The sequence below is a fragment of the Marmota marmota genome, unplaced genomic scaffold (assembly GCF_001458135.2).
Source record: "Marmota marmota marmota unplaced genomic scaffold, marMar, whole genome shotgun sequence".
NCBI lineage: Eukaryota > Metazoa > Chordata > Mammalia > Rodentia > Sciuridae > Marmota > Marmota marmota.
The window spans coordinates 30,462,561-30,474,766 of record NW_025999990.1 but is presented as its reverse complement, the minus strand read 5'-3'; the positions used below and the strand labels follow the sequence as shown (position 1 = coordinate 30,474,766).

The 12,206-nt window shown below is 41.5% G+C and overlaps 1 protein-coding gene across 2 annotated transcripts; it reads right to left on the bottom strand.

The window, feature by feature from the left end:
- Positions 1 to 3,624: 3,624 nt before the first annotated feature.
- Znf396 (zinc finger protein 396) lies at positions 3,625 to 10,816 on the bottom strand. Of its 2 annotated transcripts, none has more exons than XM_048806331.1 (4): positions 10,553 to 10,816; positions 8,056 to 8,556; positions 7,651 to 7,795; positions 3,625 to 4,903 (listed from the first exon to the last, which is right to left on the bottom strand). In XM_048806331.1, exons 2-4 carry the CDS (start codon positions 8,473 to 8,475, stop codon positions 4,458 to 4,460), a joined length of 1,011 nt encoding a protein of 336 aa, XP_048662288.1. In that variant the 5' UTR covers positions 8,476 to 8,556; positions 10,553 to 10,816; the 3' UTR covers positions 3,625 to 4,457. The 2 variants fall into 2 exon arrangements, with proteins under 2 accessions (XP_048662288.1, XP_015337926.1); XM_015482440.2 differs by having other exon boundaries at positions 10,601 to 10,814.
- Between the last annotated feature and the right edge of the window lie 1,390 nt (positions 10,817 to 12,206).

The following is a 12,206-nucleotide window of genomic DNA, read 5'->3' as shown; positions in this document are numbered from 1 at the left end:
AGGGAAGGGAAGGGAAGGGAAGGGAAGGGAAGGGAAGGAAAGAAAGAAAGAAAGAAAGAAAGAAAGGAAGAAAGGAAGAAAGGAAGAAAGGAAGGAAGGAAGGAAGGAAGGAAGGAAGGAAGGAAAGAAAGGAAGGAAAGAAAGGAAGAAAGAAAGAAAGAAAAACTTATTTTGGGCTATGGTTTTAATCCATCATCATATGGCCCCATCATTTGAGTTCTGTTGGGTAGTAAAACATCATGACAGGGAGCATGTGGTACAGCAAAGGTGCTCTACCATGGCAGCTAGGAAGCAGAGGGAAGGGAGGGAGAAGAGGCCCTTCAAGGGCACATGATCTCACTACCCCACCTCCTAAGGGTTGCACCATTTCTCAATAGTTCCTTAAGTTGGTTACCAAACCTTTAGTACATGACCTTTGGGAGAATTTCAGATCCAAACCATAGCAATTTGTCCCTGGCTCCCAAAGTCTCATATTAACCTCATAATGCAAAACATATTTAGTCTATCTCCAAGAATCCCCAAAGTCTCAACAGTTCCAGAACTGTTCAAAAGTTGAGGTTCAGCTGGGAATGTAACTCAGTGGTGGAGACATACCTAGGAAGTGTGAGACCATGGTTTCAATCCCCAATACCACATACACGCACACATGCAAAAGTCCAAGTCCTAAGTATCTCTGACACTCGAGGAAAACCTTAGCTGTGGGCACCCATAAAAAAAAAAATCAAAAAACAAGTTATGTTCTTCCAAAATATAATGGCAGAGGGTAAGCATTCCCATTCCAAAAGGCAGGTTTAGGAAAATAGCAAGGGGAAATTAGGCCAATACAAGAACAAAACCTAGCAGGCAAACATTAAACCCTATAGCTCTGTGTCCAGCATCCAAGGACCCATGGTGGCAAGATGTGGACCTCAAACAGGGAAGCCCTGCCTCTTTGTTTCACTAGCTATAATCCACATGGATACTTTTTTTTTTTTTTGCATTTAGGGGCACTTAATCACTGAGTTACATCCCCAGTCCTTTTTTGTATTTTATTTAGAGACAGGGTCTCACTGAGTTGCTTAGTACCTTGCCATTACGGAGGCTGGCTTTGAACTCTTCTTTTTTAAAATATATATTTTTAGTTGTAGGTGGACACAATACCTTTATTTTTATGTGGTGCTGAGGTTCAAACCCAGTGCCTCATGTGTGCTAGGCGAGTGCTCTACCACTGAGCCACAACCCCAGTCCTGGCTTTGAACTCTTGATCCTCCTGCCTCAGCCTCCAGAGCCACTGGGATTACAGGCATGTGCCACCACACCCGGCCACATGGCTACATTCATTGCCTGAAGTTTGTCTCAACAGGCATTCCATGTTCCTGGCATTTCCAATTCTCCAATGTCTCCATGATGTCTTGGGCTTCACCCTCACAGAGGCTGCTTGCAGGGATTCTGCTCCTATCACACACTGCCTGGCTTCCCAGGCTTTCCTTTGCAATCTTAGTAAAAGCCTTCATGCCTCCCAAAGTCTTGCTTCCTGCATGCCTGCAAAACCAGCACCACATGGATAATGCCATAGTCTGCCACCAGCATATGGTGTTATCACCAGGGCCATTTTGAACCTTCGCTACTGTGGCCTCTGAGTGTCTTGATGGCTGAACTTGGAAAAAGGAATCCTGGAAAACATTTCTGTAGATAACCCAGCATGGCAGGGTGCTCTGGGGTTCTCTTCTCTAACAAAAGTCTTTGAGTTGGCAATGGGTGGAATCTTGATGATTTCTGAGATGTCCTCAAGGCATCTTTCCTATTATCTCATTGTGAAGTATTTAGCTTCTTTTTAAAATTTGTTCTTTAATAAGTGTGATTCCAAAGTCATGCATGAAATTGGGTATCTTTAAAGAAAGAGAGTGGATGAAATTATTATCAGCTATTATAGACATAATCCACTGAAACAATGTTTAAAAGGGAAGTCCAAAAAATTTGGTTATAAATGCTTGGTACTGGGGCTGGGGATGTGGCTCAAGCTGTAGCGTGCTCACCTGGCATGCGTGCGGCCCGGGTTCAATCCTCAGCACCACATACAAACAAAGATGTTATGTCTGCCGAAAACTAAAAAATAAATATTAAAATTCTCTCTCTCTCTCTTTAAAAAAAATGCTTGGTACTGTGTGGAGAATCAGGATATTGCTATAACTGTGACTAATATTGTGGAAAAAGCACTTGAGAAGAATCCAACAGTCATATTTTGCCTGGGAGTATGATAGTTTTATGAAAACTTGAAGTGGTAGATAATTCACAATCATACCCTGTTTTTTCCAACAGTTTATTCACTGCTTATGACTTCTTGAAATACCTTTGAAATATTGGATTCCAAGTTACACACACCATGAGGGGAAACAGACTAATCAGTGTCCTCTGAAACTGACAACACTAATGAATAAAAGAAGCAAGAAGGCTGTATAATTTCAGATTTGATACAAATAATGAAATTCTTATTGTAAAATGGTTACACAATAAATGACTGGAATAAATTAAAATACAGTGGAACAAGTAAAGTAAAAGAGAATAGAGCCAGTGTGACTCAACCAAGGGTAGTGTGTACCTGTAATAATTTCAGTGGTGGTGTGGATAAACATGATTGGTAGGTTTATATTTTGCTTTATTAGAGGTTAAAAATTGGTATTGGCCTTTTTTCACTTAAATAATTGATATGTGCATAAATTATTATCAAATTTGTGAACAAAGATAAGAAAGACCTCATAAGCTTGTTGAATTCCCAAAGAGACATGTGCTTATCATACTTAAAATTATGGAAGGAGAACCCATCAGGAAGAAAATATAATACTTCTGGACCTATTACTGTTCAAGATGATGTCAGATTTAACAAGAAAAGCCATATTATTCTCAAAAAGCAGGAACAACTATGATGTAAAAACAAACCATGTATTGGGAAACCAACATATTATCCAAAATGTAATGTAACCCTTTGTTTGAAGTGCTTTGGTTCTTTACACCAAAAAATAACTGTTGAAAGTTAGTTCTTTGTATATTATGTAACATGTGCCCAATGTCCTATTTATAGAATTGCATACATATATGTAAAAGATACTATGTCGTCCCAGTGTCCTATTTATAGGACTATCTGTATTTTTTTCTCATTGACAAGAAAGGATATATAAATTTCAGATTTGATTTCAAACCTATTTTAATACACCTATGTCACTGAAATATTTGCAGAATTGAAAACTTGGGAGTTAATTAGTAATTAGTCCATTACCTTTAAATCCAGTCTCTTACAAAGTCTGAGAGCATGGCCAAAATGTAGAGAAGTTCTTTGCTTAAATTGTAACAAGAATAGCTGCTAGTTGAATTCCTAATGGAGTCCTCATTTCCAGCCAAAGCTTCATTAGCACAACCTTTACTGTCTGCATTCCTACAGAAACTGGTCTTCTGCTCACCCATCAATCTCTATTAAGCTCCACTTACAGCACTATAGGGTTTTTCTAGTCTGCCCCTCCAGACATTTCCAAACTCCTCTCACAAACCCATTTTACACTGTCAGGTGTAGTTACAGCAATGACCCCACTTCTCAGTACTAATTTTACATTAGTCAGCTTTCCATAACTGTGACAAAATACCCCAGAAAAATCAACTTAAAAGGAGGAAAGATTTATTTTGACTTATGGTTTCAGTCCATGATTGCTTGGCTCTGTTGTCCTTGGGCCTGTGACAAGATAGTCCCTCTCACAGTGCAGAGCTCAACGCAGAGGAGGCAGCTTACCTTATGGCAGCCAGGAAGCAAAGAGAGAGAAAGGGGCCAGGATTCCAACGTACCCTTCAAGGGCACTACCCCAGTGGTCCAGCATGCTTCATTTAGGCTCCACCTCCTATAGGTTCCACAGCCTTCCCAGAGCATCATCAGCCAGGGGCCAAGTTTTCCTACATGAACCTTTGGGGGACATTTAAGACCCAAGCCATAACAGGCCTCCTCAATCCTGCTCTCACAGTGTAAATCTGGTAACAGAAGACCAAATTGGAAAAATTTTAAAGAGCCGTTGAATTTTGGGTCTTCAGAATTCTAGTGATTAATCTATGAAACACAGGACAATATCTATTTTTAAACTGAGTAACACATTCCTTCTCAAAAGGGAAAAAAAAACATTTGTCTAAAAAGGAAATACACTAGTTCATCATTTAGGTTGATAATGGAAATAGTAAAATACATCTGACGACGTCTTTTCAAGGGCTGCTTAAGGATAAAACTCTGAATTAAGCTTTGTAATCTCAAACATTTAAACTGACCTACACTGATAAGCAGAAAAGCAAATAATGCTGACATGAGATATTCTACATCCTTTCCCATGACTTTTATAACCCTTGAAAGGAAACTGGTGCCCACTAAAACCACTGATTTATACTAAAGGTGTGTTTGTTACTTGGGTCGGGTCTTATCTGTAAAAGCTCTATGTGCTTTGATTCCCTCATGATACTGATGGGACTTTTTCTCTAGTGTGTCTTTTTCTATGTCTGAAAAGATTTGAACTCTGACTAAAGGCCTTGCCACATTCATGGCACTTGAAGGGTTTTTCCCCAGTATGGATTCTTCTATGCTGAATCAGAATTGCACTCCGGCTGAAAGCCTTTGCACACTCGTCACATGCATAAGGCTTCTCTCCACTGTGGATTCTTTGATGTAAAATAAGGGCAGAGCTCTGACTAAAGATTTTGCCACATTCTTCACACTTGTGTTGTTTTTTGCGAGAGAGGTTTCCCTGTTTTCTTTCAAACCTGCCACCTTGTTCCCAGGTTCCTCTAGATATGAAACTCTGGGAGGCACTCAGATGAAGGGTATTAGCACACAGCCCCATGCCTGAGGAAGTCTTCTGCCTTGAAGCAGATTTTACATTTGTAGTTTTGGTGTCTGCATCTGAAATAATAAACAGAAAAGTAAATGTCACCAGTTTTCTGTTCAGAAAGAAAGGGAAAAGAATGGTCCAAATGAAAAAATAAATGAATTATTAGCAAGAATGTTCGTGAACATCACAATGTGGAGGATGCAGAGGGTAATATAAGATATTGAGATCATAAGGCAAAGAAAAAGGTATCCAAATATAAAGATGCAAAGCTCCATGGAAAACAGAGAATCATGAGTAGGGGTAAAAAGATATGTCAGAGATTGAGGAAAGACTGGGAGAAAAGAGAGGGCCTAAAAGATAAAGCACTGTTAGAGAAGAAGAGCAATTGGAAAGAGAGGAGTCAAATATGAGTAATAAACAAGATTTAGTGTAAGAGCATTGATAAACAAAAGCTTAGTAATGATGAATGAATCAATAATTAAGAAATGAGCTGAAGAAAGCCAAGGGATCAAAAAGAAATATGGAAAATGAAGTCAGAAAATAAAATTTAGACAAAAAAGGAAGACTAAGAAAATTGGCACCTTAAAAGATAAAGGGCAGCACAGAATACCCATCTATGAAAACCTCTCCTGTATATATATTTTTAGTACTGGTTGAATAGCTCAGTTTCCTGTATTTTTTATACCTTTATTTTATTTTTTATATTTGCATGTGATGCTAAGGATCGAACCCATTGCCTCATGCATGCTAGGCAAGCACTCTACCACTGAGCTACAACCTCAGCCCAGTTTCCTATATTATTTTTATATTGCTTTTAATATCTATAAAAAAAATCTGCTTAGGGGCTGCAGCCACTCAAATATGGCTTAATGTAGAGTACCTTCTGACTCAGGCTGCCTGAAGCTCTAGAACTTATTATACAGAATGGCAACTTTTGAGTATTCACTGAAGGATCACTTCATCAATCCTCAGGGTAGCATTTTAATGGAAGCTGAACACAGATGGCCATTAAAATTAATCTACAAAAACAAAGCAGGGCAATTTGAGGAATGGCTGAGGATATGACTTGGCTGGGATTAACTGTGACAGCAGGAGGTTCCTTCATCTGAAATAATTATATAAATGGGACTGAGGAAACACAGAGAGGGACTGATGATAAGTGATTCTGTAGGTCCTCTCAAGGCCTAATCAAAAGAATAACAAAGTGATTTGAGGGAGAAAAGATGTTAGTACTGTGTATGATACTTGCTAAGAGAATTATGAGTGTTTTTTAATCTTTAGAATTAACTTAAAATGGGTTTACATATAGTTATTACAGAATGAATTTAATTATTTCTTGCATTTGTTCACAAATTACATGTTTATTTATAATTACATGTTTATAATTTATTTATAATTACCATTTTATAAGTTGTAAAGATTTTGTTTCAAATTCATTTTTGATAGCTCACATTATAAAGTGACCTCAAAGTTTAGTCACTACTATCAAAATATTGGCAAAGTTAGCACTTTAGAGTACTGAGACACAGGTCATCTGTAGAAGCCCTGATAAAACATGATTGAGTACCACACCACTGAAATCATGCTGTGGCTTTGAGCGATGGTTGTTATCCTGTCCTGGTTCTGTATGTTTTGTATTGCAAAATCCTGGGGTCTTTGGCTGCTTCAAATTTTTATTCATTTTTTTAAAAATGTAGAAAAGGTCCTGTGAGGACATTCACAGGAGGAACATGGTCCTTAACAATACCAGGAGCACAGGCCTTGGCTTTGAGGATGATCACTTCTGTAGTTCCCACCATAACAGAAGGGGATGTTTACCCTCCTACTCTTAGTGGAGTATGGAAAGACTTTCACTTTTTTCCAACAATTAATCTTCTTGGTTAAGCCAAGATGATTTTGAGACTAGGGGTGTTAAGTGCCAAGCAAAAGTAAATCTCTCTCTAAATTTCTATATTTTCATTTTCCTGTAGTTTCTTATCAAAACTTCCTTGGAAAAAACCTAACTTTGCTTAGCTGATCAACCACTTCTGGAATATGAAGCAGTGTGTGTGTGTGTATAGCAATCCTTCCCAAATGGGATTTCTCTCTTGATCTCTGGCATTCAACCCCCTTATTTCTGCTTTGTTTTCTTCCCGTAACACTCATTTTTTAAGTTTCTGCAATGGAAGAACAGATTGCTATGTCAGCCAGTTTGGAGCGTTTTTGTAAAAACTGATGCAAAGAGCAAAAGAAGCCAGTTAGGATGTGAAGGAGCAGAGAAATATATTCAGAGCTGTGACAGAGCCAAGTCATCTCAGGAGTACTGTGGGCAACTCCCACAAGTAACTAAGCAAGCGGTTACACAGAAATTGATGAGACAGTTTAGCGGCTACGCTGCGTACCTTGAAGTCCCACAGAAGGGCCTCAGAGGCTTCCTGAAGGGAAAAGATGAGAATGAGGCTGATCTGGAGGTCTTGTGGGCTGAGACTGCCCACTCCTGCTTCAGACAAAGTAGCTGTGTTTTCCTCTGGTTTATATAATGGAATTCCTTGTAAAATTTCATATGAGAAAAGGTCATGCCATACTTTAAAAAAGTTTGAAAATCCTGACGGAGTTGATTCAAGGATTTTATAATTAAAGATTTTCTAAGAATCTATAAAAAAGAAACAAAACCCAAATACCAAGACTGTTCATTGAACATGACAAATAATTGGAAATTCCCACTGTGAGGATGAGACAAGAGATTTGGGACCTCTTTAATAAAGCAGCCAACTGTATTTGGTAGGGTGGGGCCCCTTCATCCCCACCATGAGCTAAGTCCTGCCCCCTGCACCCTCACCATGACGTCCTAAGGAGTGTAGCTCCCACGGTGCCCACTGGAACTGCTTCTTCAAAGGCTTGAGCTGACTGCTTGCTAAGTCCTCAGTGATTTCCCAAGGTGCCACCTTCTCTGCAGTTCTGTCCTTTCTTTGTCCAAAAAAGACCTGGGAAGAGTTAGGTATAATTGAGGCTGGAGAAGCGCATTGGATAGGGACTTGAAGATAAAATAACACAGAAGAAAGTACCCTGGACACAAGAAAAGGGAGGGAAAATGTGCAGACATCCTATTTCCTGAGATATACAGGAACACATTTCGTAGCCCATACCTCCAGCACCTCCAGTTGTGCTAAGTGGGAATAGGATTTGATAGCACACCCCTCCCCATGACCTGCCACAGTCATGCCCCAGCAGGTGCCCTTCTTACCTGCTCAGCTGGCTGATGAACCTCTCTCTCCACATCCTCCAGCAGAGTCACAGCTTCCTCTCCATTCTCTGGTGGGTGCAGGTGCACCCAGGCTTGCAGCTCCTTAGGCAGGATGGCCAGGAACTGCTCTAGCACCAGCAATTCTAGGATCTGCTCCTTGGTGTGCTCCTCTGGCCTTAGCCACTGATGACAAAGTTCCCGGAGCTGGCTCAGAGCCTCCTGGGGCCCGGGTGAATCCTCATAGGCAAACTGCCTGAAACGCTGGCGAAAGGTCTCTGGGCTACAGCAGTTGCTCCAATGGAGTCTGGAGTCCTGATCACAGGCCTGTTCTTCCTCTTCCATCTTCACTATTAAAATCCTGTCGGGCTCCTGTGGAGTTTGTGGGAGGCACATTGACGACTCTCTCGATTTTGCAGACATGTTGACTGGCAATGGCTCAGGACTGCTAGGCTCTCCCCTCAAGGAGGCAGTACTCTCCTTATGGACAGTCCTTAAATACAACTAAAAAAGAAAAAAGACAAATGCTTCTCAGAACCAAACAACTAAGATTAGAATATAAGGCTGCAAGAAAGTACCAACCTTAACCTCAACATAAACCATGCTTTCAAAGAATACTTCCTTAGAGAACTGAAGAGTTAAGACTCATTAATTCATGTGCATGAGTAATTCCCAATTTATTCTGAAATTCATGCCCATGAGGCTAAATATTACAAAATGAGATCAGCCAGGATTTCAAAGGAGCTTCCAAAGAATTAAATAAGGGAAACCCCGGAAAAGCTATGACTCTGGAGCACATTCAAAGAATCAATTAGTTTTATCTAGTCTATTGCAAAGAGCTGGATAAAACAGTCTTATGAGAGTAGTACTTGCTGTGAATTCTTACATTAATTGTTAAAATAATGTTACTTTGACGTTAAAACATTTAAAAGAAAAAAACATGCCATATTCATGTATCTAAATGTAATCCCATTTTCATAATTGCTTCTATTTTCCATCATAACATCTATATTATTTACTCAACTATTATAGAATATTTGCATGTGTCTAATTTTCACTATTACAATTAATGCTGGGAGGATCATCTTCATGAATATACTATTTTTCTCCTTTCAGGTCATTTCCTTCAAGCATGTACCAAGGCCTTTGCTTATTGGGGTCAAAAGAGTGTTAAAAATTCTGTCTTGCTATGTACATTCAACTAAATTGCAAAATAGACCATATCAATTCACAGTGCCACCAGTAATACAATAATGAGTCAAGGTGATGATTTCTGTAAGTTATTATTAGCTTGTTGGCTGGAAGGTAGCAGGAAAGACCATTTTCTTAGTACCATTTTAGGATATGCAACACCAATAACTAATCACATTTTAAAAGCTGGACAGTAGTATGTTATAATGATTGTACAAGTTCAGAAATGACTAATTTAAAAATCTTAGGTGTGCCCCTATCACTTTTCCTCTTTTTATAGGCTGCTATTTGATTCCCTTTCACTTCACCAAGCATTTATATATACTGAGACCTGATGGTTACCTGAATAAAGTTTGTGGCTTCACAAACATTGCATAAATGATACAACTTTATATAATTTATGGTATGAGGCAAATAATAGTGGACACATACAGGATTTAGTATGTGTCAAGCACTGTTCCAAGCCCTCAATAAATAAAACACACTTAAAATCCCCACAAAAGCCCTAGGAGGTTATTTTTATTTCCATGTTGTCGATAAGGAACCTGTTAAAAAAGCTAGGTTTAGTGGCCAAGAACAAAAGGTCAGGGCAGGGGCATAAATCCAAGAGGTTCACATTTTTCCAGGTGCTGTGTGGTCATGAGGCCAGAGGCAGGCAAGGCCTTTTGAGGGACTACTGCTCACAGGCCCAGTGCAGAAAAGAAAAAGGCCAGGAGCAGCACACACAGATGAACCTGGGCCAGAAAAGAGTAAGGGAAGGGTAAAAGAAATGGAGCCTTCCAGGAACTCTAGGAACCATGTGAGGGACCCTAAGGCTGAAGGAACCTTCTGGAAGTCGCAGGAGAAAGTCACCAGGGAAACACTGCCACTTCATCGTCTGGGGAAGAATCAATTGTCTCTGCAACTCTCTCAGCTCTACAGAAGGCACGATTTCCCCAACATCACACAATGACCTATAAGGGGTGGGGTCCCTGGAGCCATGGCTGCCCCCAGACCCCTGGATCTAGGAGTCTTTGCGGGGAAAAACCACTCTAAACTCTCCTTGGGAGGGCAGGTATGGGACTCGCCCCGACCACCCCTTCCTCCCGCTCCCCCATCTCGCCTCGGCGAGACCGTGCGGGGCGCGCGGGCTGTGGGTGGGGCGCGGACGCGGGTTCAGCTGGAGGGGCAGAAGCACCTGGAGGGTCAAGGGGAGGTGCCAGCCCAGATGGGGCAGGAGATGGGGGGGCCGAGAGGACCCCAACGGGGGTGCAGAGGAGTTGCACCTGCGGCAGAGGGACAGGTGGCGCCAGGTCTGCGCCCGACCCACCCCGTGATGGCCGCTTCTGCCCGCAGCTTCGGCACCCCGGGTTCTCACCTCCCAGCTGGGAAGGATTGGCCCACAGCCGCCTGGGAGAAACCCCGGGCACGCCTGGCTCCAAGCTGCTTCCGGTCCTCGCGGCGGGGCGGGGCGGGGCGGGGCTCGGGATGCGCGAGCGGTTGCCCTGGAGACGAGCGGCGCGCGACCTGGCTTCCTACTGCGGGCTTGGGGGCGAGTGACCGGGAGTCGCCTGGAGCGGTGGGAACCCTGCTGCTCTGCGTCGGGCTCCAATAAACCGGCGCTGCTATCTCTCCGAGTGCTTCTACGTAACATCATGTCATTTACAACTAGGTAAAGTTATCCCCATTTTACAAAAATAAACCCTAAGTTTCTGGACTTGCCCAGGTCACAGATGTGGTGGGGGTGGGAGGACCACCGTGCTTTCTGGGCACAGCGTTCCTCTGATGCCCTCCGTGTTACTGACTGTGCTTATGCCCCGAGTAGGACGTTTCAAGAAAAATCTCGCAACTCCCATGTTTTTCATAGGAGGACATAGTGGTACTTAAAAAGGTGAGAGCCTGTCCCCACACTCATTTCGTCACTGGTGCACACGCTTGTATTTCCTCAGGTGACTTTAAGTGTAATTGAAAAAAGTTTGGAACTAAAAAATATAACAGCCCAGCATCCTAACTTCACCCTCCAGTTTCTAAGGGAGTCCTGGAAAATGTAGAGAGAAGTGGGGAATTAGGGACAGGACAGAGATGCTAGAAAGCCATTCGCTTATTCATAAACAGCAATAACAAGGTTAAAACCCTTTTAGTAACCCCCCCCCCCAAAAAAAAGAGTATGTTAGTATTGGAGCCCGAAGTGAAAAAAGAAAAGGCTGATTTACTACTCAGTATGACCTAGGGCATTAGGGGGGGAAACAAAGACACTAACTTTGAAGACACTGAAAAATTACAATTTAAAATTGTTCTCAAATTACAATGACATTACTTTTGAGGAAACTCCTACATCAAACAATCCCCAACCCTCCAACCGGCAGCACAAATAGCATGATAGCCTAGAAGTGCAGAAGGCAATGTGTTTATTAAGATGATGTATTTGGGTTAAATGACTCTAGGCAATGAGGACTCTGAAACAAGGGTGATATTTGGCCAGGATGTGAAGTCACAACAAGTGATTGAAGGAGAAAATGGAAAGAGAATGAGGAACTGTGAAAAGCTGTAAGATTTGACAAGATGTCAGGGTTGAATTCATGGGTATGGGTTCCATCATATAGCCAGATCTCAGAGACTGAAGTTAAAAACAAACAAACAAAAAACAATGAACAACCAAATTAGTTGCTTCCATAACAAATGACCACAAACCTAGCAGCTTAAAATAAAACTTTATTCCCTCATAGTTCTGGAGGCCAGAAGCAAAACATCTGTTTCACTGGGTGTCAGTCAAGGTGTCAGCAGGGCAGGGAAATATTTGCTCTGAAGTTCTAGGGGGAGAATTCATTCTTTTCTTCTTCCAGCTTCTGGTAGAAACCAGTATTCCTTGGCTTGTGGCTTCATCACTTCAGTCTTCAAGGCCAGCATCTTCAAGTGTCCTTCTACTTCTGTCTTCTAAAGATACATGTGGTTGTATTTAAGGCCCACCCAGATAATCCAGAGCA

Bases quoted from the DNA above. Each gene is read 5' to 3' on its own strand.
- Znf396 (XM_048806331.1), bottom strand. From the start codon at position 8,475: ATGTCTGCAAAATCGAGAGAGTCGTCAATGTGCCTCCCACAAACTCCA. The intron at 7,796-8,055 runs GTAAGAAGGGCA...AACTCTTCCCAG, and splicing joins TTCATCAGCCAGCTGAGCAG to GTCTTTTTTGGACAAAGAAA. The intron at 4,904-7,650 runs GTGAGGGTGCAG...TTATTATTTCAG, and splicing joins ACACTCCTTAGGACGTCATG to ATGCAGACACCAAAACTACA.